This window comes from Diceros bicornis, chromosome 14 (assembly GCF_020826845.1).
Source record: "Diceros bicornis minor isolate mBicDic1 chromosome 14, mDicBic1.mat.cur, whole genome shotgun sequence".
NCBI lineage: Eukaryota > Metazoa > Chordata > Mammalia > Perissodactyla > Rhinocerotidae > Diceros > Diceros bicornis.
Window position 1 is genome coordinate 15,064,904 of NC_080753.1, and position 27,692 is coordinate 15,092,595.

The 27,692-nt window shown below is 37.8% G+C and overlaps 1 protein-coding gene across 1 annotated transcript in view; it reads left to right on the forward strand.

The window, feature by feature from the left end:
- PKHD1 (PKHD1 ciliary IPT domain containing fibrocystin/polyductin) overlaps positions 1-27,692 on the forward strand; it is a 415,790-nt gene that overhangs the window by 281,333 nt on the left and 106,765 nt on the right. Inside the window, exons 54-58 of the mRNA XM_058554174.1 lie at positions 6,875-7,029; positions 8,415-8,567; positions 13,122-14,000; positions 14,726-14,894; positions 16,458-16,615. Of these exons, the coding sequence (XP_058410157.1) occupies positions 6,875-7,029; positions 8,415-8,567; positions 13,122-14,000; positions 14,726-14,894; positions 16,458-16,615 (1,514 nt within the window). The remainder of the gene's footprint in view (positions 1-6,874; positions 7,030-8,414; positions 8,568-13,121; positions 14,001-14,725; positions 14,895-16,457; positions 16,616-27,692) is intronic.

Below are 27,692 nucleotides of genomic sequence, written 5' to 3' on the forward strand. Positions count from 1 at the left end.
TACATACATTATCTCATTTAAATCTCTCAATGCTATAAATTAGGTATTATTATCTGCATTTTATAGATATGAAAACAGAGGCTAGTGAAGTTATGTAAATTTTCCAAGTTCATAAAGCTAGAAGTTCCTAAAGCTGGATTTTTGTGGTTTGTCTGATTCCATTTCTTGTGTTCTATGTTTTACAAATATTAAAAACAAAATGTCTTAGTATCAGTTCTGGGGAGGAGTACCTCAATGAATCGTACCACATATGAATGATGTGTAATTAACCTAGTGTATTCATTTTATGAATAGCCTTTCTTTTTTTAACCTTTTAAAAATTTGTAAAATAATTTGACTTGGAAGAAGTTACAAAAATAGTACAGAGGTTCCGTACACCCTTCACTCCTTGATGATACCTTACATAACCATGGAATACCAAATCCAGCAAGTGAATATTAGGATAGTGTTAACTGAACTACAGACCTTATTCAAACCATTTCTTTAAACATTGATCTATAGTCTTCCTTATGTTGTCAGTTTAATTAGTCTTTCTAATATATTGTTATGGGGACCCCTTTATAAACTTTCACCAACAGAATTAGAGATCTGAACTTATTTGTATATAATTGATTTATTTTAGGAAGAATGTTAGGGTGAAGTCTTCAGAGGAAAATTTCGTGTTAACTTTATAAACTTAGAATCATTTCTTACACTACCAACCAAAGTAAGCTTAGCAAAATATTTTTAAAAAATTGTCTTCTTTTATTCTATGTTCTTATTATATAAAATTATCTCTAAATTTAATTACTCTTTATTGTTGCTTGCCTCAGTTGACTTTTAGGAAGATGAACAAAAATCTTGGCTTTTTTGGATTTCAGATAAGTCAAAAGAAGTTATGCTTAGATTTAAATAAATTTGTTTTTTCACCCATTACAACTATTAAGTGTATAGTTTACTGTGAGTCTTTCAAGGGTGATTATGTGTTCTTTGAAATTAAATGGTTATTTTATCAATCAATCCTATGATAAAGGTTTTAGATTTTATCCTGGTCATCGGAAGATTTCAAACGGGGCAGGAGAAGGTCCAATTTATGTTTTAATCTGATTTATGCTTTGTGGAGAACTGACTGTTAGTGGGGACAGAAGTGGAAGCAGAGAGACTAACCATTAAGACATTGCAATAACATTGCCATCTTTCGGGTGACACGTGCTGGTGGCTTAGGTCAGTGTGGCAGCGATGGAGGAGGAAAGAAGTGGTTACCTACACTTTGAAGACAGAGGCCACATGATTTGCTGATAGATTGGGTAAAAGAGAAAGAAGGGTCAAAGATCACTGTAAAACTTTTGACCTAAGCAACCAAAAGTATTATAATTTACCCATGAGAGGGAAACTGGGAGAAGAGTAGGTTTATGGGGAACCTTCCTCAAGGGTTTTTATTTTTTTCTTATTCCTTACGTCATTTACTTTTTTAAAGAAAGACCTTGTATAAAGCGTTATCCAGTCTCTTCATCCTGTTATTTTCTGTGTTTCTCAAGCAATTTATTAACTTACTCTGTGATTTACAAGGAAATGCTCTGAATTGAAGAACAAGTCATTTGTTACCTCAACCTTTTCACCGGGACCCAGACCTTTATTTCTAAGGTCATCATTAATTATATCTATTCTGTTATCTCCTCTATCAAATTAGTGATGCTGTTCTTTGCGTCTACTTGTTTGGAATATTTCTCATTCCTCTTCTTTCTGCTACGTTCTCACTTCAGCTCTTCACACATGGCTCTCTGCAACAACTTTTGTTCTGGCTCCCCAAATACTTGGTAAATGAAATAAGGGGTCAATACCCATGCATCTCCTCTTTACCTTTACATTTCCTACTTATCCTACTTATCTGAGTCCTAGTGGTCTACTGGTTAAGATTCAGTGCTCTCCTGTAGCAGCCTGGGTCCGTTCCTGGTCACCACCTGTCTATAGGTTGTCATACTGTGGCGGCTGTGTGTTGTTGTGATGCTGTGAGAAAGCTATGCCATTGGGATTTCAAATACCAGCAGGGTCATCAATGGTGGACAGGTTTCAGCAGAGCTTCCAGACTGAGACAGACTAGGAAGAAGGAGCTGGCCACCCACTTCCAAAAAAACTGGCCGTAAAAACCCTATGAAATGGGACTGGCCTGGTAGCGTAGTGGTTAAGTTTGCATGCTACGCTTCAGCAGCCCAGGGTTTGTGGGTTCAGATCCCAGGTGCAGACCTACACACCACTCATCAAGCCATGCTGTGGCAGCATCCCACATGTAAAGTAGGGGAAGATTGGCACAAATGTTAGCTCAGCGACAATCTTCCTCAAGCAAAAAGAGGAAGATTAGCAACAGATGTTAGCTTGGGGCCAATCTTCCTCACCAAAAAACAAAAACAAAAAACTACAAAAAATTATGAGTAGCAGCAGAACGTTATCTGATATAGTGCTGGAAGTTGAGAGGTTGGCGCGAAAAGACCAGACAGGGTTCCACCCTGCAGTACACAGAGTTGCTAGGAGTCAGAATACACTCGGTAGCACTGATAACAAACTTATCCTTAAACATTCCGTTGTTTCTCCCCCAAGGCTTTCAATCTCCCCTCTAGCACATACTGACTTTCCCACCCTCTGAACCAGTATAGTATGTTATTTTCTAATTTGTAATTTTAATATCAATATGCTTCCTAGTGACTGGTACTAAGCTGCTTAAAGTATGTGTGTCCTGTTCTTCCAAGTGGCTTCTACAGGAGGGGGAAAATATCGTTTTTCATTGATTTGGTATATTACTTAGCATCTAGTACACAGCAGAACATAGAGAAGACTTCTAATAAATGCTTTCTACGTTGAATTAATATGTCTTTTCTAGAAATCAGAGCTTATGGAGCCTCTTGGCTCAATGGCATATTGTCTAATAAAGGAGAATCTTTAATTTCAAAAATGACTATAATTTATTTTGCTTATTGCTCAAACCTCATTATTATACTATAACAATTTAGTTCAATTATTAGAATATAGAGTCGGTGGCCTTATGCATTTATTGGCAGGAATCTGGATCACATATGTAGCCTCTAAAAGAAGATGATTCCTTCTGGTCCACTGAACTAGCAGGTCCTAATCTCACATTGGCTGTTGTCTCCATATTGGAAAGTGGCATATGCGTTAGGAAGGCAAGATGGAAATAGTATTCTATGATGAAAAAGAGCTTTAAATTTGAGGGCAGGTGGAGTAAAATAGTTCTAATTGTACAATTAACTGAATGTATAGTTTTGGGTAAATTATCCCCTCCGAGCCTCAGTTTCTTTTTATATAATGTGAGAATAATAATGCCTAGCTAATAGAGTAATTATAAGGATTCAGTGAGTTAATGTATGTAAAGTGCCAGTTTCTGGCACAAAGTAAGCCCCAAGACACGGTAGTTATTGTGATAATCAGGATTTTTTTAGTTGAAAGTAAAAGTAACCTTTCTTAATCCATTAGAGAGATTGTGCCAGGCCCTCCCCCACCTCCCCTATTTCTCTATCTCAACCTCATTTGTTTCTACTGAAGAGGGTTTTCCCACTTTGTAGGGTGCAAGCGACCCCTGCGCTGTTGGACTTTTCCCAGTTTTGCCACCAGAGAGGAAATTGCTCTCTCCCCTTAGTTTCAGTTCAAAAGTCCAGGTGACGATAATGTCAGATGATAACACTAAAAACAAAAAGAGCAAATATGTGAGGTGATGGATGTGTTAATTAACTTGATGGGAGGAATCCTTTCCCAATGTATATGTCTATCAAATCATCACAGTGTACACCTTAAACATCTTACAATTTTATTTGTCGATTCAAACTGACCAATTTGACAAAACACTGACAAAACAATAAAGCTGAAAAGCAATCAAGTCTGGGGGAAGGATTTTGACAAACAAAGGCAGATTGGATCCCTTGCCCACGCTTTGGTAGAGGGTTTGTGGGCTTATGGTCTACAGCTCTTGCTGGGGTCACTTACTTAGTATGGTGGCTGAGGAGAGCCGTTCTCAGAAGAAACGTGGTGGATTTCCTGGCACAAAGGAGAAAGGAGGCAAGGTAGACAAATAATTGACTTCTATGACAGCTATTCTTATTGTCATCACTACCAACATCATTGTAGGATTCAGTTCCATCAATACCTCGCATAGCCCAATGCAGTCTGAGGGTCCTCAGAACATTTCAATGGCGCTAACAAAAAAATAAATTTAAACTGAAATTTCAAAAAATAGCTTCCATGTTAGCAGCCTTCAGAAATCTATGGCCATCCTTATTCCTGTGGGGAAAACATTTTGGAATCTAGACACTCTGAACCTGTGGTCAAATGCAGTTATTATCATTAAGACCTCCCCAACGTTTAGTTAACAAATGCATTTAAGTTGTAGGTGTTTATATGTAAATGTCTTATACATGGTTGTAAAAACTTTTTAAATCAAATTTGAAAGCATTTTTTTTGTTCTTTGCAATTATGTTCTTTTGACCAAAAGTATTATATTTTCTCTAAACTAGATAAAATGTTCATGCCAAAACAAAGGAAACTGTGCTGATATTTTGTTTATGTTGTTTTAAACGTTATCTTTCATGAGACTTCTGCAGTGATTATTCATAGTTTCCTGTCTCTTCTCATATGGTTTCCATTTAGGTCCAGTTATGTTGCAAGCAGCTCTTCTAATTTTTTTGTTTATTTATTGTTTTAGGTGTGTTTTGCTCGGAACAACAAGGGTCTCTCCTCACCCCTGTAACCATAGGACTCTTATTAGTATTAATCAGACACAGGGAATACAGCTGGGATTCAAGCAGTCCTTAAGTTAGGATTTCTTGAAATGGTTGAAGGGCAATTGTAATGGTGGAAGACTGTGAGTGGGAAGTGTGGATTTTGGAATTTAAGGAAAACTGGTACTTGACTAGCAGAACCATCTAGGTTATTGATCCTGGGACCATGATTTTTTCTGAAGTTACTACTGTTGCTATGTGGACATAGAAGTGGAAGATGCCGTGTTCCCTTGCTATCTGTGTACGGTCCTTATGAGGTATAGAATCCTAAGGCTTCAGGAGTATAGAGGAAAAATAAGTGGTGATGAACATGTAAGGTTTTGGAAGCCTTAATGGAAAAGGGCAGCTTAAGTTTTTTTTTGCTGAGGAAGACTCACCCTGAGCTAACATCTGCTGCCAATCCACCTCATTTTTTTTTTTTTTTTTTTTGCTTGAGCAAGATCAGCCCTGAGCTAACATCTGTGCCAATCTTCCTTTATTTTGTATGTGGGACATCGCCACAGCATGGCTGGTGAGTGGGGTAGGTCTGTGCCCGGGATCTGAACCCACAAACCCGGGCCGCTGAAGAGGAGCACGTGGAACTCTAATCACTTGGCCACAGGGCCAGGCCCTCATTTATGTTTTTAATATAAAGTTTGAACTATTAATTTCAATAATTCTTTTTTTTCTTTGCCTAGAACATTGGTAGGCACTATGGGGTTTACATAGCTAGGTAGTCATGTTTTGATTAAATATTAACTAACAATATCAAAAGTTGAATAGCCACAGAAGAGACAAGTACAAATTCAGTTACGAGGCAATAGTATCTATTATGTCAAATTTATAGTGGAACAGAAATGGGTAGTTGCTTTAATATTCTGTACCTGTGAGTTTTCTAGGATGTCATAGCAAATCAAGAACAAAGGTAAGACTCAACTCTTTCATTAAAATTGCATCAATTGACAATAGTCTTTTTCTCTCTCTCTGAATATCTCTCTCTTTCTCTCTCTCTCTAACCTCTGGTGCACAGATTTGAATTCATCGCAATCTTTGGTTCATAACAGATCCATACCATTGGCCCTTTAATTTGTTTGTTTCTTTTTTTTGGTGTTAATATTCTATAGTAAACATCTGTGAATTCCCCACCCACAGTAGACTCTTTAAGGATGTCTACTAGTCAAAAATCTAAGCTGTCATTGTTTTAATGCAAATGACATGTGTTTTATTCACCATTATGTCTCTAGCACCTACTGTAGTGTCTGGTGCATGCCAGTTGCTCTGTCAACATTTACTGGGAGAGAAGAGTCTATTGTCAAAGGTTGTTAAAATTTGGACATTAGCAAAAGAGGCAGGTAATTAAAATAAACTTATGCCATTGATGTTGGTAATGACTGTGAATGGAGAATAAAGCAGATATATTCATGAGGAGAAGCTAGGCGGCAGTGAAAGACTGAACAAAAATTATTTTCAATGTGAGTTAAAGAAAGAATGAACAAACCCCTCATTATTTCATATTATGATGAAAGCACAATGCTTGGAACATAGAGCACTGAAGGAATGTATGCCTTTAGTCCCCACAATCACACTGGCATGTTAATAAATATTGTCACTTTTCAGATGAAGATATAAAACAGAGAAGTTATGTGACTTCTCAAGGTCATACAGCTAGTAAGTACAACTCGAGGATTTGCACTGTGTCTGTCTGACCATGAAGGTATGAGCCTTAAAACATGATGATAAATTGTCTGAAAATGGTATTATAGATCTTTAGAAAAGTTGAGAAAAGATCCCTTCTGAAATACGTTTATTATTCAAACTGTTTCCCAATCAAGCATGAAGATTTCCATTTAGGAAACCATGTGTAGATGGTGTATACTAAACTCTGGAACTTTGACTCTTTTTTGTTCCTTTGTCTTGTCCTTCCGTGTCCTTGGCCACAGAATATCTTTGCTATCCCTGTATTGTATACAGATAAGCCAGAAGGTTGACTCCGTTAGCATTAAACTTTTCTCAGAAGCCTTTATATCCCTGATGGGATTGTTGGTTGAGTGGATTTCCTCTTCTCTCTGGAGTTAGTGGGTGATCTGTGTTACGTTGCCAGTATACTTGATGCCATCTTTATGCTGTTACAGAATTATAGTAGAGGACAAAGTGGATTGGCAACCCCATGACAAAATTGTCCTCAGCTCCTCTTCTTATGAGCCTCACGAAACAGAGGTCCTCACCGTGAAAGAAGTCAAGGGCCACCATGTTAGTCTCCATGAACGGCTCAAACACCGGCACATTGGTAAGACTTTGGTTTGTTGGTTAAGGAAAGTGAATGAGTCTGAAAGAAAGTGTTCAGCAACCTGCCTGGGGACCTTGGATCCAATCGCCATTAAGAGGGGATGGCTAATACCTTACTGCTGCCCTAGACTCATCCTAGAAGGCTTTATCTCTATTCCTTCATTAATTTTATTGCCTAATTTTAAAAGTATACTTAGATGCATGGGGATTTTTTGCTTTTTATTTATAATGGCAAGTCTGGAAGCAAACAGAATGGTTAAGAATCTTGTTCAAGGTCACTGGACATTTTCATGGCTAAGCCAGTGTAAACCTCGTGGGAGCTGAGTTTCCAGTTCATTTCCTGGCACATTGAATCATGCAATCACTTAGAATGTGGTAGTTATTGTAAATAATGACTTTTTCCACACTTAGGAATGTGTCCTTCCTGACATGAAGTCCGTTTCCTGTATGGATTACTACTACTACCAAAAAAAAAAAAAAAAAGCCAAGTATCTTTCCCCCACAAAAAAGTATTGAGTATTTTCATACACTATACACAGTTAAAATATATTGCATATAAATAATAAATAACCATAAGTTTCCTGGTTCAGTCTAATAAATAGATTTTACCTGGGAAATAGAGCTAATAAGTAATAAAACATGGAAATAGAGGAATCAGGGAATATCTTTTTGTTTCTGACACGTGAGAGGGAAATACGTGTTTTCAACAGGACTATATCTGGAGCTATTTCTAAGTCAGAATTCCAAGGATGATTTCTTTTTTAAAAAATGGCTGAGAAAAGAGAAATGTTCAGCAATCCTTGCCAGTAAGATGCAAGGTGAAATGCAAATGGGAGGGCAGTGAAACAAACCAGTGAGGTGCTTCGGTTCCCACAGCTGAGGTGGCTCCTTCAGGCAGCGGTGAGCTTGACACCCACCAGGAGAGGACACTGCTGCTGCTCTTTATCCCTTTATTCAGACATTGCAGCTTTTGTTCTTTCACTGCCTCAGTTGATCTGGGATTCCTCCCTCTCGTGAGCAAGGTCCATGGACAATGTACCACCGAATGGTGGTCTCACGCTGATGAATTTAAGGAAGGAGCTTGGGGACCCCACTAATTGGACAGGTCTTCCCTGACATCCCTGCACCAGTAGCCTGTCCCAATACCCACAGTTATTGAGGAGAAATGAATTCTTGCTCAAAGATCCCAAAGAGAGACAAGTGAACGGGCTTTTCATTTCTCAGCTGACATTTGCGGAGAATGCCCGAGGAAAAGCAGACCTCAGTGTTGGTAGGACTTCCAAGGGGAGAGGAGTGTTTTCATTTCTCAGGTTTGCTGGGTCTCCAGCTGGTGGTTTCCAAAATAGATTTTTAAAGTTTTTTCTTCCCCAACTCCTGTTGCCTCAGGAAGTGTCCATGTCATGGAGGATGGCCGATACATTCCTTTGGCTGCTGAGGTTGGACTTTTGACCCGAAATATACGAATCCAGCCTGATATATCATGTAAGGGGAGACTACTTGTGGGGTACTTCAGGAAATCCAGCAGAGAAGAATTTTCAGGTAAATAAAATTTTAAGTTACTAAGCATTACCAATTGGAGCCCAGTCATCTGGGACACTCAGAAATTTCAACTGTGAGAATTTTCACTTATAAAACAAAATGTTCAAATCAGATGGCTCCTTTGTGCTCTGAGAAGCTACGAATTTTCAGTTCGAATCTGTGCTTAATTATCAGTGTGATCTTAAAATAATATACTAGCAATCAACACATATGCACATTTTTACCTCAAAGAAAACATCTTCAGCAGATCTGCAATTTCCTCTGCTTTGAAATTATAGATGATTTAATGACCACTTGAATTTTATCTCTTTCCTGAATTTCTATTACTCTTTCCCAGTAGCGTGCTATATCTGATGGCAGGCCTCAGCTCGTGCCATAAATTAATAGTATAAATTTAAATAAAAATGATTTCCATATTCTAGACTACTTTAAGGATCAGTTCAATCTCTCTCGTTTCTTTCAAGCTTTAGCTCTTTTGGAATGCTGCAAAATTATCTGATTTGTACCTTATTTCTTAAACTTGTGTTCCTTAAATATTATTTCCAAGTTGCTTCCTAGTCAAAAAAATTGGGGAAAGGCTATCACTGTAGCTCCATCTTAGAAAGTCATTGTGTAAATGAATACGATAAAGGGTCTGAGAAGGCCTGGAATAAAGGATCTAATCACTTCCTAAATATGTTGAGCATGGAACACTTTTTGTTGGCACATCTGTTTCACCAGTGTGGTAAAGGCCAGTGTTTGGACGTTAAATAAAAGGTTTAGGATTTCTGGTCCATAGAACAGGCTCTCTCTCCGTAAGTTCTAACTCCATCAGTTCTCAACAGAAGTGATTTTGTCCCTCCCTCCCCTCCTAAGGACATTTGGCAATGCCTGGAGACGTTTCTGCTTGTCACAACTTGGGGAAGCTTCTGGCCTCTAGTGGGTAGATGCTAAACATCCTACAATGCACAGGACAGCCTCCCACAAGAAAGGGTCATCTGGTCCAAAATGTCAATAGTGTTGAGGTTGAGAAATCCTGCTCTAGGAGACTGAGACAAAGGCTGAGTTCTGGTCTTGTAGAAATGAGACTGTCCTGCAGTATATGAAGGTGAAGAATCAGGAGGGAGAGCAAGACAGGGCCCCTTTTAACTGAGGTGCAGGCCAAGCTGGAGTGTGGTCAGAGGAATGGGACATTACCATTTGTTACCACTGGGCTCCAAACCAGAGCAGAACCAGCAGCAAGACTGACTTGGTCTTGAACCTCTGATGTTGCTGATCCTTAAATTTTCTTAAATCATCCCCTGGGGAAAGGAAAGGAACCTATGTTGCATGCTTCTTGTGGACCAGGAACTATGCTGGTTTTCATGCCTATTTTATCTCATTTAATCCTAATATCTCTATGAAAGAAACATTTTTATAGATGAGGAAACAGAGTCTGTAATAAAATTGCCTGCTTGTTTGTAAAACTCTATAATAAGCATGTGAACTCCTTGAGGGTAAGGTTGGATCTCATCCCTGTTTTCCTATGTGGTAACTGCTGTGTATTAGGTGCTCCATAAATGTAAAGGAATAAAATAAACGAAGAGTAAGAAAAGTCATCCAGCTAGAAAATGGCAGAGGTAACATTCAAATTCAAGCCTGATTCTGAAGCCATTGTTAAATAAACTTTTCATTTTGTAATCATTTTAGATTTATAGAAAAGTTACAAAGATAGTAGGGAGAGTTCCTATGTATCTTTCACCCAGTTTCCCCAACTGTTAATGTCTGACATAAGTCTGGTACATTTGTCAAAACCTAGCGTTGGTACATAACTATTAATTGAACTCAAGACACTATTCAGATTTCCCCAGTTTTTCCACTAATGTCCTTTTTCTGTTCTAGAATCCAATCCACTTTCCCACACTGTATTAAGAACCCTTGCATTTTTCTGTAACATACTCCAGAGGTGGGAATATTGATGACCTGGAATCTGCAGGTACAGGTCAAGGGTGCCAGCTATGGGTGTTGAAGGGTCATAGGGCAGAAAAGGAGGCTAGGACTTATAATTCCTACTTTTAAATCAGAGACCTCTGCCATTCTCCTTCTGACCAGTGAATCCAGCAAGTTGTATTCAGAATTGTAATTTTCAAAAGGAAAAATAGGAAAATAGTTATGAACAAAATCATGGCTTAATGCTCTATTTAAAGGCTCAAGACATTTTAAGTATTTACTATTGATTAGTTTTCAGTCATTGTTTAATATGCACACAAGTAAAAAGATCTTGTATAATTTAAAACTATGAATTATAACCATGCAAGTATGACATAAAAAATATTAATTAAAATAATACTGATGCAGTGCCTTGACTGAGATTCTAGAACCACCTTCCATCCTGCAAAATAAGCTATTTATGTGTGGACTCACACTAGCATTTAGTGTCCTCTGTGCCAAAGTTCTAGGGAGGCAGTTTTGATGGCCCTTTCAGTTATGCGCTATGGGTGAGGGACACTTTAAATTATGTTAAAGGTGATATCACCAGACAAAGAGCTTTTGATGTTTTATCATCCTATGACAATTGCCACACTATCTGCCAGTGTCTTCTCAATCAGCGTCATTTGAGAAATTTAGGCATATTGGAATCCTGCTGTCCGTCTGGCCACAAAGAAAGACATGGTCTTTTACTTCATCTGTCCTTCTCACAAGGCCTTGGGTCTTCACGGCTGCTCATTTGCAAGGGTTCTAGTTTCTCATCTTGAAAAGGGAGTGGGAAAGGTGGAGAGTTTAGGCTGGACTACCTTTGAGCTTTAAATACTATTACTAAAACATTATAGCTCCCCCCAATTTTAAAGACAGAAATAACTTTATAGTTTACCTCTGGCGGCACTTTTTTCAAAAAATAAAAAAAGAAAGAAAGAAAAAAGGAAAGAAGTGAGGGATAAAGTTGTGACCTACCTCGCTAAGGACACGTGACTAATTATTGGCACGTGGCTATAGTCCAGTCACCTGATGCCGAGTGCGAAGCTGCTCCTTTTATTCCACCGAGTGTCCCTCTCTCTCCCATGTGCCTGTGTGGGGGCTAATAGTATAGTCTCTGTATCTATATGCCTAGCTCCAAGTCCTAGTATATTACTTCACCCTTCTCTGCCTCAGTTTTCTTATCTGTAATAGGGGATAACAATTGTACTTACCTCATAGGATTTTTGTGAAAATTAAAAGAGTTGATATGATATATATATAAATAGTGAAATTTCCTGTGCTTTGAAATTATAGATGATTTAGTGACCACTTAAATTTTATCTCTTTCCTGAATTTCTATGACTCTTCCCCAGTAGCGTGCTATGTCTGATGGCAGGAAATTTACATATATATATACAAAACAGAACAGTGCCTGGTACATAATGAGTGCTGTAGGAGAGCTAGGTGTTATAGTTATAAAATAACCTCATTTTCTCCTATAATCACGTTACTATCTGTTTTACCAAGAGTACACACACTGACATATTAGTGCTCATCCTATTTTTTTTTATGTGTGTGAGGAGGACTAGCCCTGAGCTAACATCTGCCAATCCTCCCCTTTTTTGTTGAGGAAGACTGGCCCTGGGCTAACATCCGTGCCCATCCTCCTCTACTTTATGTGGGATGCTGCCACAGCATGGCTTGACAAGCGGTGTGTCGGTGCGCGCCCGGGATCCGAACCTGCGAACCCCGGGCCGCTGCAGTGGAGTGCGCACACTTAACCTCTGCGCCACCGGGCCGACCCCCCATCATATTTTTAAATCAATCTAGTGGACGTATTTTATACTTTGTGTTAACAATATCCACTTAAAACAGTCCAAATAAAATTCCCTATAAGACTAAATAATTCACTATCCTCTCCCTGTGTAAAAGATGTAGAAAATATTGTTGCAAAAATGAAACAGAGAATTTAGTGTGGCTAGGATAAAAATACGGAATAGATTTATAGGGTCTTTAAAATGATTTTAAAAATATGTTGTTGCCTCTATCATGTCTTAATCAACAAGAATTATTGAATATCATGTTTCTGGCCATAAACTGAGTGGAAGTAAATTTTACACTTATATTATAGCTTAAGAAATGCTTGAAATATTTTATAGAGTTAGCCATTATATTCCTTCATGTGATGTCTTTGTGGGGATGGCTATGACCTTTTCACATGGGGTCACTGAGACACAGAGAGAAAGACATGACTTTGAGGTGAGTGGCCAGGAATCCGTATTCCCTTCAGTCTTATCCAGTTCCTTGACACAATCCTGCAGAGAAATGCACAGAATCTTTAAGCTAGCTGTGCTCATCCTTAAAGCCCATCTCTTTTCTCGATCTCTCCTTTCCTCTCTCCCCATCCTATCACCAGACTCTTCAGACTGCGCATGAAACCTTTTCAGGCATTGATGTGATATTTGTAATGAGTCATATTTTGTTAGTGAGATTCACTGGCTTGAAATATTGTGCTGGTGCTGAGAATAAACTATTACATTTTAATGAAAAATCTGCATATCCTGATGCTCATAAATGGACCATCCTTCTGCCTTTTGTGGAGAAGAAGAAAATCCCTGACAATATGTATTTTGTTTGCAGGTGTCCTTCAACTTTCAAATGTGGAAATTCAGAACTTTGGGTCGCCATTTTATTCATCCATTGAACTCATTAATGTGTCAGCAGGATCCTGGATTATATCTTCCACTCTGCACCAAAGCTGCGGTGGGGGCATTCATGCAGTTGCCAGTCATGGGGTCATTTTAAATGACAGTATAGTGTTTGGCACTGCTGGTCACGGCATTGATTTGGTGGGTCAGGGCTATTCTCTCTCTAATAACCTTGTGGTTCTGATGACACAGTCAGCACGGTCCACTGTTTGGGTGGCGGGAATCAAAGTGAACCAGGCAAAAGACATCAACCTCCGTGGCAATGTTGTGGCAGGATCAGAGAGACTTGGCTTTCACATCCGAGGCCACAGGTGTTCCTCTCCTGAAGCTCTTTGGTCTGCCAATGTGGCCCACTCAAGCCTTCATGGCCTTCATCTGTATAAGGAAAGTGGACTTGACAACTGTACTGGTATCTCTGGCTTTTTGGCTTTCAAGAACTTTGACTATGGTGCCATGCTACATGTGGAGAACAGTGTGGAGATGGAGAACATCACTCTGGTAGACAATGCTGTTGGTCTTTTAGCGGTAGTATATGTGTCTTCTGTTCCACAGAGTTCCATCAGTAACGTACAGATTGTGCTTAAGAATTCAGTCATTGTGGCCACTAGCTCCTCTTTTGACTGCATTCAGGACAGAATTAAGCCTTCCTCTGCCAACTCGACATCAACAGATCGAGCTCCCTCCAACCCAAAAGGGGGTCGAGTTGGTATTCTGTGGCCTGTATTCACCTCAGAACAAAATCGCTGGCCTCAGGAGCCATGGCACAAAGTGAGGAATGGCCATTCAGTTTCAGGAATCATGAAACTTCAAGGTAGGATATTTGGGCTTATCGAAACAACGTAGTTTCATACATCTGTGTATAGAATTTTTAATAGCATTCTGAAATTACATCAACGAAAGTGTATGGCATAGTTTAGTGCTTACTGTCCAATTGACCACCTGTTGGTATTGATAACCACAATGGTGGTTTATAATAACAGTGAATGATTCCTTTAAAAAGTCACTGCTTTATACATGTTGAAGAGTTTTCACGGCAATTATTTAATTTGATAATAATTCTTCTATAATTCTTCTTCTATAATTTGATTACAATTCTTTCAGGTAGGAGTTATTTTTCCTATGACACAAAGGAGGAAACTGAGATGCAGAAATTCTGCCTCACTGAATTTGTTTAGTAGTTGGTGGAACAGCCAGGCTTAAAATCAAAGTTACATCACAACCTATGCAGTTAATCTTCTATCGGAGCTCTTTTGTACTATTGTACTCACTCCTCATTGGATTTTAATCAAACCTTTGATGAAAAGTATTGCTATTAAGACTTTAATGTGTTGGAATACTCTGCTCTTTTGCATGCAATGTCTTGAAGAATTACAGATATTTTAAGTCAAGTTTTATGTAAACTCCTGGAAATACCCTGGATAGCTTAAATTAATTCTTGGACATAGATTAGTACAAGAATATTTAGTTGTGTAGTCTATATTTGTGGTTGATAGTTTACATGATCTAATGTTATGAAATCTTAAAAAACTTTTTCAGGTGTCACCTTTTCTGGTTTTGTGAAGAGTTGCTATAGCGATGACCTAGATGTCTGCATTCTGCCCAATGCAGAGAACACAGGAATCATGCATCCAATAACAGCAGAGAGGACCAGGATGCTAAAGATCAAAGATAAAAACAAGTTCTACTTTCCTCCTTTACAAACCAGGTACCAGCTTTAGTATTTATAATAAGCCATATTTATGAAATATTTGTTAATTCTTCAAATCCTTAAATATGTTTTAAAAAAGAATGAAATCATCAATGGGAATAGAAATAAGTCCTTCTGGAAAGATTGATGGAATGACCCTTTGATATATGATCATTGTAGTGTCTCTCACTAAAGAGGCAGAGGTCAGTTCTCTCTGAATCTGGGCTCAGCCACGTGACTTTCTCTTGGTAATAAAAGGGGTGGAAGTGATGCAGTGCAAGTTTTATTGATATTGTTTTGTCTTTGTTAGAGATACTTCTTTGGGATGTTTTCAATCACTGGAAAAAAATTGACCCTAATTCTTGAATCTTCCATGGAGTGTGGTGTCACTAGTCTTCAGAAGGAAGCTTGGGAGCCCTTGTGCAGGGACCAGTGGGTAGAAGGAGACTATGTCAGCTGTCAGGAATCCCTGAACTGAACGATGTGGCTTAGACAGATATTGGTGCTCAGACCAGATCGTATGTCTAAAAACTACTCTAGTTCAAGAACTAGAGTTTTATTCAAAGATCTGAAAACTATATAGGGGGTTTTGGGTTTTTTTTTGCCATAAAAAGGAGTGGGAAAGTCAGGAGCAAGAATAATCAGTTACGTTTTCTTTCCCATTGAGAAAACTCCTTTACTTGGAAAAAAAGAATCAAGAAAAATCACCCTAATTAGAAAATTTATGTGTTTGGCCCAACGCCAATCTCTTTTAGTTGCCCATCCCTGAGCCACTTTTGGTGCCTAAACGTTATTAGGTGTGCAATTTGTGTTATTTGGTCATTTTTCTTCTACTGTTTGATTTTCCTTATGTTCACGTCTTACCTATGGGATGAAATAGTTGTGAAGTTAAACGAAATTAGTATCTGATTCTTTGTACTATTAATACCTGACATGTGGTTGGCATGCAATAAATATTTAATATTATTACTAATGGTACCTAAAAGTATTACACTGGGGGAAATCAAATAAATTCTCTATAATTCAATGTAATAATTGCCTATAACTTGTTTCTATACCCCGCCTGACTCAAATTCTGAAAGTCTAGGAACCATGTCTATGTTTATCACTGTTGTATTTCCCAACCTGTAAGGAGTAGGTTTTCAATAGATCTTTGTTGAATGAGAATATCTATTTTTACCTTGTTTGTATATAGCACAAATATAATTGATATTTATGATGATAATCTTAAAATACTTCAAGGCCTCAAAGTTCCATAAAGAAATGATTACATTATGTTCAATAGATATTAGAGTTAGGAGCATTTTATTGTACCTTGCTTCTTAGAAAATTAGCAATCTAAGTAAAGATTATATATCCAGATATCCAGAATATTTGGTTAATAAGAATGTCTTCCTTCTTGACCATATAACTGGGAAATAACATTTTCTGTAAAGTTTTATTTCATGTTCATATAACACATTATTAATAATTAAATCCTGTTGAATTTATTTTTTGTAAGGTTAGCACTACCAACAACATATGTTTTCTTTTTGCTGCTTATCACAAAATGAGAGAGAAACTTCCTATATATCTTCACAGGAAAGATTTAGGAATACTGGTCTGCCCTGAATCAGACTGTGAAAGTCCAAGAAAATATCTCTTTAAGGATCTAGATGGGAGAGCCATGGGTCTGCCTCCACCAGTTTCTGTATTTCCCAAAATCGAGGCTGAGTGGACTGGATCCTTCTTCAACACAGGTTGGTTATATCTGAACACGATGCCTGCAGTAGAGAGGGCGTGCGTGTGAAGGAGCTGGTTTGCTTGTGTTGTCTAGTGGGAACAAAATATCCTGGAGAGGAACTGAGTTATAGAGTTGGAGCCTGTGCTAACATGCTGCTCAACTCGCCTATATCAAGGAATGTTGAGTGATTAAGAGATGGCACAACATCACTGTTGTGCCCTCCCTGAGACTGCCTGTGTCAAAGGTATGGATTCCCAACACCCAGCTCTGTGCACAGGTGAGGAGGACAGTCCCCTCACTAGTCGTCACCTGGGCCTGAAGCAGCTCTCTTAGTGTTCGGCATTTCACAATGTCTGGCATGGAACTAGCTCCTCTGGCCTCTGAGTCTACCTTTCTCTTCCTTCAGGACTTAAAGGCTCTCACTCTAGAGATGAAGGTAGGGTAGATGGCATGCAGTCTGCCTTCCTTTTTTCCATCTTCTAATTGTCTCTGGGGGGCTGTGATCAAAATTTCTTCTTCCACTCCTGTGCTCTGCAGTGTATTTTTCACACAATAGCCGGAGTGATCTTTTCAACTTTCCAATGGCTTTCCGTCCCCCTCAGAAGGAAATCCAAACTACAAGCCTTATAGTGTCTGGTTCCTGTCTACCTCTCTCACTCTGTCTTCTGTGACACTCTTTTTACTTACTCATCATGGTCTTATTTCTCCATTAACATGATAAGCTTATCCCTACCTCAGGGCCTTTGCATTGGCTATTTCCTCTTCCTGAAATATCCTGTTTTCACTTCTTTGCAGAGCTGGCTTCTTCTGTCCAAATAATAACTTTTCAAAGAAGCCGTCCCTTACCACCCTATCTAAAATAATTATTCCTCCATTATTCTCTAGCCTTGCTATAGCTGCTTTACTTTTTGTCAGAATTCCATTACTTGGAATTCTATTATAAATGTACTTGTTTACTTGTTAATTTACTATCTGCCCTTTTAGAAAATGCAAACTTGATGAGGGCAAGAATTTTGTCCTGTCCATTGCTGTATAGTTGAGGGATGCTCAACAAATATCAGTTGATGTTCTGATCAAGTGAATGAATTATTGATAGCCAAAGAGAGTATGAATGCCGTTTGCCCCAAACCATTTGAGAACACGCAGAAGAAATTGAGGCCTTCAGGTCATTGGTTTAAGGATTTATCTATGATATGGAATCCCGGAACCAAGATGTTTCTAGGTATCTTTTTATTTGTTTCCACCTTTCTTCCATTTGAACTATTGCTACTTTATAGCACTTGGCATTTAGAGAAGTTTCTACATAAGTCTTTTAATTATCATACAATTTCATGCTTCAACACTTTTTCGTATTTCTCTTAAATTTTTTCATAGGTTGAAGGCTTATCTTTGCAATAGAGCGACAAGCTGTGGGGACTACAGCTTATTTTACAGTTTTAAAAAGTCAGTGCTGAGTACATGGAACATACTGAGTAAATATTCATTTTGATATGTTGGTTATATCTGTTGATTATAATGAGCAAATATATTTTTGCACAGACAAATGAAATTCAGGGAAGTGTATATGTTGAGAAAATATGTGCAGAATAGTAAAAGGAAAAAAAATGATAGGCGGCTACTGTCCCATTTACCACTAGATCTACTCAAATAGCTTTCTGTAGTAAGAATGGTTTTTACGTAACAGTAAGAATTCTGTTTTAAGAATCACCCTCACTGTTACAGGTGTCTACGCTATCAAGAAAACATCCTCATACTTTAAAATAAGTACATGAATAATTGTGAGGCTTTTCTAAACTTGTGCTTTTTGATGAGGATCACATTTCTGTGGAATCAGTAACAAGGGATATGTGTTCCAGAATACTGAATGAAAATTACATTTCAAAAAAGAATAAGGATTGAAGATAGTGTCTTTGTTTGGGTTGCCCCAGAAGCAGGCTCTGATACAAGGCTGAGAATCCAGGTATTTTATGTGGGGCATGAACTCAGGAAAGGAGAGAAGTGGAGAGGTAAGACAGGGAAAGGAACGAAGCCAGTAAAGGGTATGTTATCAAACTGGTGACCACTGTGGTCAGCTGGAGTTCAGATCTGGTAGGGAACTCCAGGAGACCATGGGGACATGACGCAAAATTATCCCAGCTAAGCCATGAAAAAGCTAAGGTATTTATACTTCAAATCCCTACTCATCATTGGCTGAGGGCTGCTTCTGGGTCATTCACTATCCAGCCCTTAGGCTGTCCATGAACACAGGCCAGTTGTGCTCTTTCCTGTGGCCAGGAAAATCCTTTCTCAGAAGGGCCTCGTAGGTTTTTATAGTAGCAGTCTTTTTTGATGTGCGAAGGTGATTGCCAAAAACATATGGGTGTGGCATTGAAAATATCTGTTACAAACAGGAGCTCTAAAATGTCCATCAAATACTCCATGTGTGAATCATAGTGTTCTTTTGATGAACTCTTAGGTGGTTGCCACATGGTGTAAATATGCTGTGTAGGCACAAACATGCTCTTGCTGCTGGTTGTAATGCTTTATGTTTTATTTTTCACCACTCTCTGTCTTGGTTGTGAAATGTGATTCAATGGTCAAACTCCAGCAGGTATTATAATATTATATACCATGTACCATCAGTGTGTGGACAAGCATGAGCAGGTATGTGAGTGGCTGAATGTATATAGGAAGGTGAATATGACTGATTGCCTTAAACTCCTGATGTTTTAAAGCTTTATAACATTTTAAATGAGATTGGCGCCAACTTCAAGGATTCCCGCAGTAGAATCTGCTGTTTACTGCACTAAAAATACAATCTTTGTCCTTTTGCAGTGGAGGAGACAACATATAGTAAATGCTGCCTTCTGGGTGTAACAGGATTGTACTTATTTCCTTTGACTTCCAAAATGTGAATAGATCCCTCCTTCCCAATTCCAAGTCTCTCTTATTTTTTAAACCATTTTCTTCTATATTATTTGCCAATTCCTGTCCACAATCTTGTGGATGAGAAACACCCAAATTTAGTCATAAGAGAATTAATGTCTATTTTGTATTTTCTCTCTTTGAGACGAGAATCTATGATCTTTTGTAAAACAGAGAGGGCAGTGCAGCAAAGATGGAAATGGAGACACTGGAACCAACTCTCATATGTATTCCAACTGGCATTGAGTTTGACACACCCTTAGGTTCTTTCTCTATTTTATTAACAGTTTGGGGTCCATTACCTTTGAGGTTTATTTTTAATTTGAAAAATACAATTTTTGTTTGCATGTATAAGTTCACATGTGAAATTACCCACTCAGACAGATATCCATAGGTCCAGGCAAAAATTATCCATGTGGATCAGCTGTGAGGAATACTGTACCAGTGGGTTTTGCTACCTGTATAAGGCAGGGTGTGTAGCCAGGGGAAAAGTGAGCTGTTAATTTTGTTTTGTACTTATCTTTAAGTTTGCATTTGCAGCCAACTTTGAAACATACGTGGCAATAGAATGCAAGGCAGCTAATCCCGAGCAGGAGATCCTCTAAGAACCATTTGCGTTTTTTTCTGGAAAGGATTTCTTTTGATTATGGAGGTATCTGATAATCCAAAAATCCAAAATCATTTAGAATAACAAAGTCTTCAAATTAATATCACATTTAGGTGGGACTAGATAGATACCCAAGCTTTCCACTCAGGCTTCTTACTCGTTTCCTGTCAGTCTCAGACTACAAATGGATGGCTAACCTCTAGACCAGTTCATACATGTGGAGTACTGACTGGTGTTGTTGGGAGAGGACTGAAAGGAATCAGAGCTTTAGTTTCAATAACATTTTGCAATTTTGCAGCCATGATGAAGAAAGTAGAAGGGAGGTAAAATGGAAGCTAGCATTCCTTGAGCACTGTTTGCATGCTAAATGCTGAAGTTGGCATTTTCATTCATTCAGCAAATGCATTTTGGCCACTTGCTGTCTACCAGTGCCTTTCAAAGGATGGGGACTATAGTTGTGAACAAGACAACATTCCTGTTTTCATCAAATTTATATTCCAGTGGAGGTATACATTCAGATATATATACACATATATGTGTATATGAGCACATATATATCTTGCTCTTTCCTGTGGCCAGGAAAAACCCTTCTCAGAAGGGTTGTATATATGTGTATATATATATAAACGATATGTATATATGTATATAAATGAATAAATAAAAATATGTCAGTAGTGATGAGAGCTATGAAGACAAAAGAGAGTTTTGGGCTAGAGAGGTAGTTTGAGGGGTGTGTGTGTGTGGGGGTTTGTGTGTGTGTATGTAAAGAAGTTGTTATTTGAAATAGAGTTACCTTTCCAATGAGACCTGAGCAAGGAGTCACTGCTCTGAGCAGAGGGAGGAACCTTCCAGGGAGAGGGACCAGCCAGAGCAGTCTCTGAGACAAGAACAGCCTCAACGTGTCTCAGGAATGGGTGGAAAGGAGACCAATGCAACTGGTATGTAGTTGATGAGAGGCGAGTAGTTGGAGGCAGCCAGGAGCCAGCTCCTTTATAGGCCAGAGTAATTTAATAAGATGGTGTGGGAGGGTTTTAAGAAAGGTGGTGATAGGATTTTATTCACTCTCTGGAAAGATCACACAAGCAGCTGTGGAGCGCATGGATCACGGGTGGGAGCAAGACTGGGAGCAGGCATTGCACTTAGGAAGCTGAAGACAGTAGGCCATAGAGATACGCTACTCCCTGAGTGCTCTGCTGACCTGATATGGCCCAGGAACTCTTGCACCAGTCTACAATGAGATAATGACAGAAATTTATCATTTAGAAACATAGCAGTTTGACAAAGTAATTTTATATCTGTTGACTCTAATAAATAAAACTTGGGGCTTTTATTATATATGTCTAATTTATCTGATAATTTATATTGTGTTTTTACAAGAATTGGTCCTCAGCAGACTGGAAATTTTGAAACAAACAAAACAAAACAGAAACCTTTGTTCTCCTGCCAAATTTCTTCAGTTTAGTAGGTAAATTTGATGTGCATAGAACAGTGGCTCCAAAAGCTGGCTTATCACTGGAATCATCTAGAACATTAAACATTCACTTGCATGTTGGGGGGATTTTGAGTCAATAGATGCGTGTGAGGCCCAGGCCTTTGTGTTTAAAAGCACACACCTGTGCACACGTGCACACACACGCACACACACAAAACCTCCTCAAGTGATTCTGCTCTGCTAAGGTTTGAGAATCACTACTATTGACTTATATGCTCCCTTTGAACTCAATACACAGGATGTTAAGACAACAATTAATATTTTTAATTTGAAAAGTGGGCAGTTTCAATTTATCTTGAAAAATCAAGAATTAGCTCTCTGTGCCAAATACCAACAGACATAAACATTCTTGCTTATATACACACTGGATATATTGTGAAAGGGAAAAGAACATCAACTAAAAAGATGCATGAGTATTTACATTCTAAATTAAGTCTTTGAATAATAAGAATACATTAAACCTTTTTTAATATAGATTACTTTTCTTAGTACTGAAGTGAGATGAATGACCTCAAAATGTCTCTTTCATAATACATCACTGGACAAAAATGGGTTCAATGATAAGTTTATTTTTTAAATTCTACATTGACTCGTATTAAAAACCTAAACTCGTGATAAGCTTTTCCCACACTTGCCTTGACATCATTTCCAGCAAAGGGCTGTGGTCTGAGCAGGACTTCTGACCAAATCCACCTTCAGGGTGGGTGCGAGTTTCCCATTCTTTACCATGAAAGGGTGAGAAACATTTTTCAAATTGTGTTACTTCTGGGACGCTTCTTGAGAAAGAAAGTTATAAACCGTTGTGGAGACCTTAACAGTGACTGGCCTCAAATCAAAAATAAAAGATTAGGTTGATGAAAAAGCAAATAAAGCTGGCATTTGACTGTCAGCCATGGAGTGATGAAGCGATCTCTAACTGAATAATGGGAATGCTCTAGTAATGTGGAGACGGGGCTCAGCTGCCTAACAGACAAAGAGGGGCTGGCATTTTCTCAACTCTTTGCTGCTAAATCTTGAAATGTGTCTTTTCTTTAAGCTTTCTAGGCTTCTCTTTCTTCCCATTTGTCCTGGGAATGACAGCAAGATGGTATTATAAAATGGGAGAAGGGAGAGGGAGGGAGAAAATGAGAGGAGAGAATGGAGAGAGGAAACGGTTGTTAGAAAATTTGTCTGCCAGTATCTATGCTGGCAGAGGTCTTTTTCTTCTAGCTAGAGGGGGAAATACCATTCTCTTTTCCCAAGCAATTATAGGCCCCAAAGATTGAAACTTGGTATATAGCTCTTTAATCTCAGCAGATATTTATGGTTAAACATTAGACTTTTAGGATTCCAGATGTCAGGGTATTAAAATATAAAGGCACAGTGGAGTCTCAGAAAATATTAGACTCTTTGGGCTATGTGGCTGCAGGGATTTCTATCCCAAGCAGAGGAGGATAAAGCTTCCAGTGATACTGTGTAAGAGCTGGAGAGCACCTTTCCCTCACCTTTTCTCTCCCTCCCCCGTGACTGGCCCTGTCTCCACGCAGTGAATGGCATAACAGTATTTGCATTTTGAAATAGTCCATACTGTGAATTGGAATGATTTTCATGTGTGATTCATACAGGATGATGTGAAAAGGCATATGATCCAGTGGAGCAATTTCCTCTTTCTTTCTTCAATCTAGATATTTTATTCCAGTGATTGTCTTGTTCCTCCAATCTTCCATTAACATCTAATACTTGTTGAGTATCTGCCATGTTTCTGACTCTGTGCTAAGACCTTCAGATGAATTATCTCATTTAATGCCATCAACAGGATCTCCCCTATGAGATAAATATTCTTATCCTCCATCTTATAGATGTGGAAACTGATATAGAGACATTAGGTAACTTGCCCAAGTCACACAACTAATTAATAGAAGATTCAGGACTGAACCTATGTTTTTAACACCCTGCTATATTGTACTGGGAATGCTCCTTCTAAGTTTTATTCCTTCTTTCTCTATATTCTCTGATGTTAGCTGTCTTAGATCTATCAGATTTTCTCACACACAAAGCTCTGTCTACACAGAACAAAGCGAACTGAGACTGTGCAATTATTCCAGCAATTATCCACTCCAACTAGCAATAATAATAGTTACCATTTATCTAACATATTCCATGTGCCAGGCATTATGCTAAGTGGTTTATAGAAATTCCCATTTATCCTTTCAACAACCTTAACATGTAGGGATTGTTATCCACTTTCAGCATTTGAAGAAATAGGAGTTTAGAGAAGTTAACTAATTTTTCATGGTCCCACAACTAGAATGTGCAGAACCAAGATTTAAATCTATATTTGTCTGACTCCAAAGTTTGGGTTCGTAACCACTTCTAGATAATTATCATCATGTGGTCTGAATCATCTGGTGGGGTGCTGTACAGAGATATAATTACACAATAATTCACATATTTCCACTTCACATGGTAGCAAATAGATTTTGAAAAATAAGTGTCAATTACTGTAACATTTTTAAAAGGCAATGTAATAACAACCACAAAAAACTTCACTTAAGTTCCTCTTCTTCATATAGATATTATATATAATATATTATATATGTAGCCATTTTCCGTGTGCAAACTAAATAGACTCTGTCACATCCAAGAAAAGCATTTTACCAGTGTTAATTACTGGAGGCTATGTGATGACAATAGAGTAGTATGGAGTAGAAACTTTGGTCATGAGATCAAAAATTTATTATGGTAATTTTTCTGTAGCTTCCCCTTTTCCCTCAATGCATTGATGTAGGTTTTTTTTTTCCAACTTAGATAAATGTTTATGGAGTGCCCAGTGAGAGCAAAACACTATGTACTCTTGGGGTCTCCTAGAAGGGACATCAAGTTAGATAAGGCACCATTCCTGCCCTCATGCATGGGGCAGGAGGTCTGGGCTATGAGATGGAGAAAAGTAGTTGGTATAAAATTGGCACAAAGTACACTGGAGAGATCACGTATAGTTGGGGATACAGACAAAGGTTCTAGGAAGGACACAGAATTTGCCATGAGCCTAGGCCATTGGATAAAGCTTTAAAGGGCATATATGAAAGAGGCGAGTAAAAGATTTGTGATTAGAAGTAGCAGACACAGGGCTGTCCTCTGTGGTGCAGTGTAGCAGCTGCCCAGTGGAATGTTCCTTGGCTTCCACATGCAGTTGGGTCTCTGCCTCTTCATGCCCTTGCTTTATCTATCACTCAATTCCATCATAACACATCTCATGCTCTACTGCCGTCACAAGCCTGCCTTCTCACCAGACTGTGAGTACCTTGAAGGCAAGCATCTTAGAAGTTTTAGTTTAATCCCTAGATCATACTATATGCTCCGTAAATGTTTGCCAAATGGGGGAATAAATGAATAAAGGGGTGAATAAATGAGTGAAAAAGTCAAGAATTCAAATTTAGTTTGCCAGTCAACTGTTCCACAAAGTAAATTTTATGGATATGCTTAATTTATAATTTGTTTTAGCATTTTCGAAGAATGTTCCCCACTCACTAATCTCTGGAGATTGTGGAAAATGTGGTCCACAGACAAGTAAATTTTGAAAACTTTGACTATTTTCATTTTGGAGATTCATCATGGGCATTAAAAAATTAAAATTTCCAATAAGTTGTGCAATTAAATTAAAAAATACTGTTTAAATTTATGTTATCCAGTATTTCTCCAACTTTTTAGCTAGAGAATACTTGTTCATATTGCACATTAGTGTCCCTTGGAATGAGTGTACTTCAGAATGCATTATTGGAAATGTTGCCTCATATTAATCCATTAGTTTGCAGGCATACATGCCAGTTGCAAAGAAAGAAAATTACAGCATCTTCAATTTGGATGGGTCCTGGAAGGTCAATATATTCCACTTCCCATTCGTTGCATAGATGGCCTCTACCTTTAACTTTCCCAGGAAGTGGTAGTGTACTCCTTTACAAGACTGCCTAATACATTTTGAATAATTTTGATTGTTAGAATCTTCTTTCTATGATTTCTACCCAGTGACCTAGTTTGCCTTCTGGTGTGACAGAGTATAAGTCTAATTCTTTCCATATTACAGCCTTTTACATATTCAAAGACAGTCAAATAGTGATCTTATAATAACCCAACATGCCTCTTTCAAGCATAGAAATTCTAAATTCCTTCTGTTAGTCAATATGTAACAGATTGTTTTTTAGATCTTCACTCTCTAGACTGGCTTTTTTTTTTTTAGCACTCAATTCATATTTATTGAGTCTTTAAAAAAATTAAATTGTGGTATAAAACACATAGCATAGAATTTATCATCTTAATCATTTTTAAGTGTACAGTTCAGTAGTGATAAGCATATTCACATTGCTGTGCAACAGATCTCCAGAAGTTTGTCATCTTGCAAAACTGAAGCTCTACACCCATTAAACAGCTCTTCTTCCCTCCCTTCCCCCAGCCTCTGGCAACCACCATTTTATTTTCTGTTTCTATGAATTTGACTACTTTAGATACCTCATATAAGTAGAATCGTACAGTATTTGTCTTTTTGTGACTGGCTTATTTCACTTATATAGTGTCCTCACGATTCTTCCATGTTGTAGCATGTGTCAGGATTTTCTTCCTTTTCAAAGCTGAGTAATATTTCATTGTATATAAATATACCACATTTTCTTTATCCATCCATTGATGAACATTGCGGTTGTTTCTACATCTTGGCTATTGTGAATAATACTGCAAAGAATATGGGCGTGCAAATGTCTCTTCAAAATCCTACTTTCAGTTCTTTTGGATATATACCCAGAAACAAGATTGCTGGATCGTATGATAGTTCTATTTTTAAGTTTTTGAGGAACCTCCATATGTTTTCCATAGCAGCTGCACTATTTTCCTGACAACAGTGCTCAAGGGTTCCAATTTCTCCACATCCTCACCAACACTTGTTATTGTCTGCTTTGGGTTTTTTTCTTTTTTTTTTTTTTTTTAATGGTAGCTATCCTGATGTGTGTGAGGTGATATCTCCTTGTGGTTTCGATGTGCATTTCTCTAATGATTAGCGATGTTGAGCATCTTTTCATATGTCTGTTGGCCATGTGTATATTATCTTCGGAGAAATGTCTGTTCAAGTCCTTTGCCTATTTTTTAATCAAATTATTTGTTTTTCTGCTGTTGTTGTTGAGCTGTAGGAGTTCTTGATATATTCTGGATATTAATCCTTTATCGGATATATGATTTGCAAATATTTTCTCCCGTTCCATAGGTTGCTTTTTCGCCCTGTTGCTTGTGTCCTTTGGTGCACAAAAGTATCATTTTTTTTTAAAAAAAGGAAGCTACATAGTCCCCACGATCATTATTCTTTGTGGTAGCCACATCATCCTTCCACCCGGTAAATGGTAGCATCATAATTTACTTAACCATTCCTCTATTATTGAACATTATTTCCTATTCTTGAGAATGCCATAAAAATAGTTTTGCGCATATAGGTTTTTCCTCTTCTTAGTGATTATTTCCTTAGAATTTATGTTGCCAGAAGTAAAATTACTGATCAACTGATATAAACATTTTTATAATTCTTGATACTTGTTGATACATTTCTTTGTTTTTTAATTGAAGTATAGTTGACATACATATGTTGGCTTATTTTTGACATTCTTTAATTTGTCAATGATTTTTCCAAAATGTGGAAACCAGAACATTATCTATCCAGAACAGGATTGTCCAATAGAAATAATAATGCAAGTCACAAGTGTAATGTAAATTTTCTAGTGGACAGGTTAAAAAAGTTAAAAGAAACAGATGAAATTAAATTTAATAGTGTATTTTATTTAATCCAATATATTCAAAATATTATCATGTTAAGATTAATCAATATAAAATTAAGATATTTTGCATTTTTTATGCTATGTCTGAAATTTTGTTTGTATTTTACAGTTACAGGATATCTCAATTCAGAAACTACATTTTCATGAGAAATATTTGATTTGTACTTAGATTTCATAAACTTTACAATTGAAAAGGTAGATTCATCTATACAAGTTGTTTCCAATATACCTAAACATTTTCCAATAACTAATCAGTTTTTCTCTTTAAATTATAATAAATTAAAATTATACACAATTTAAA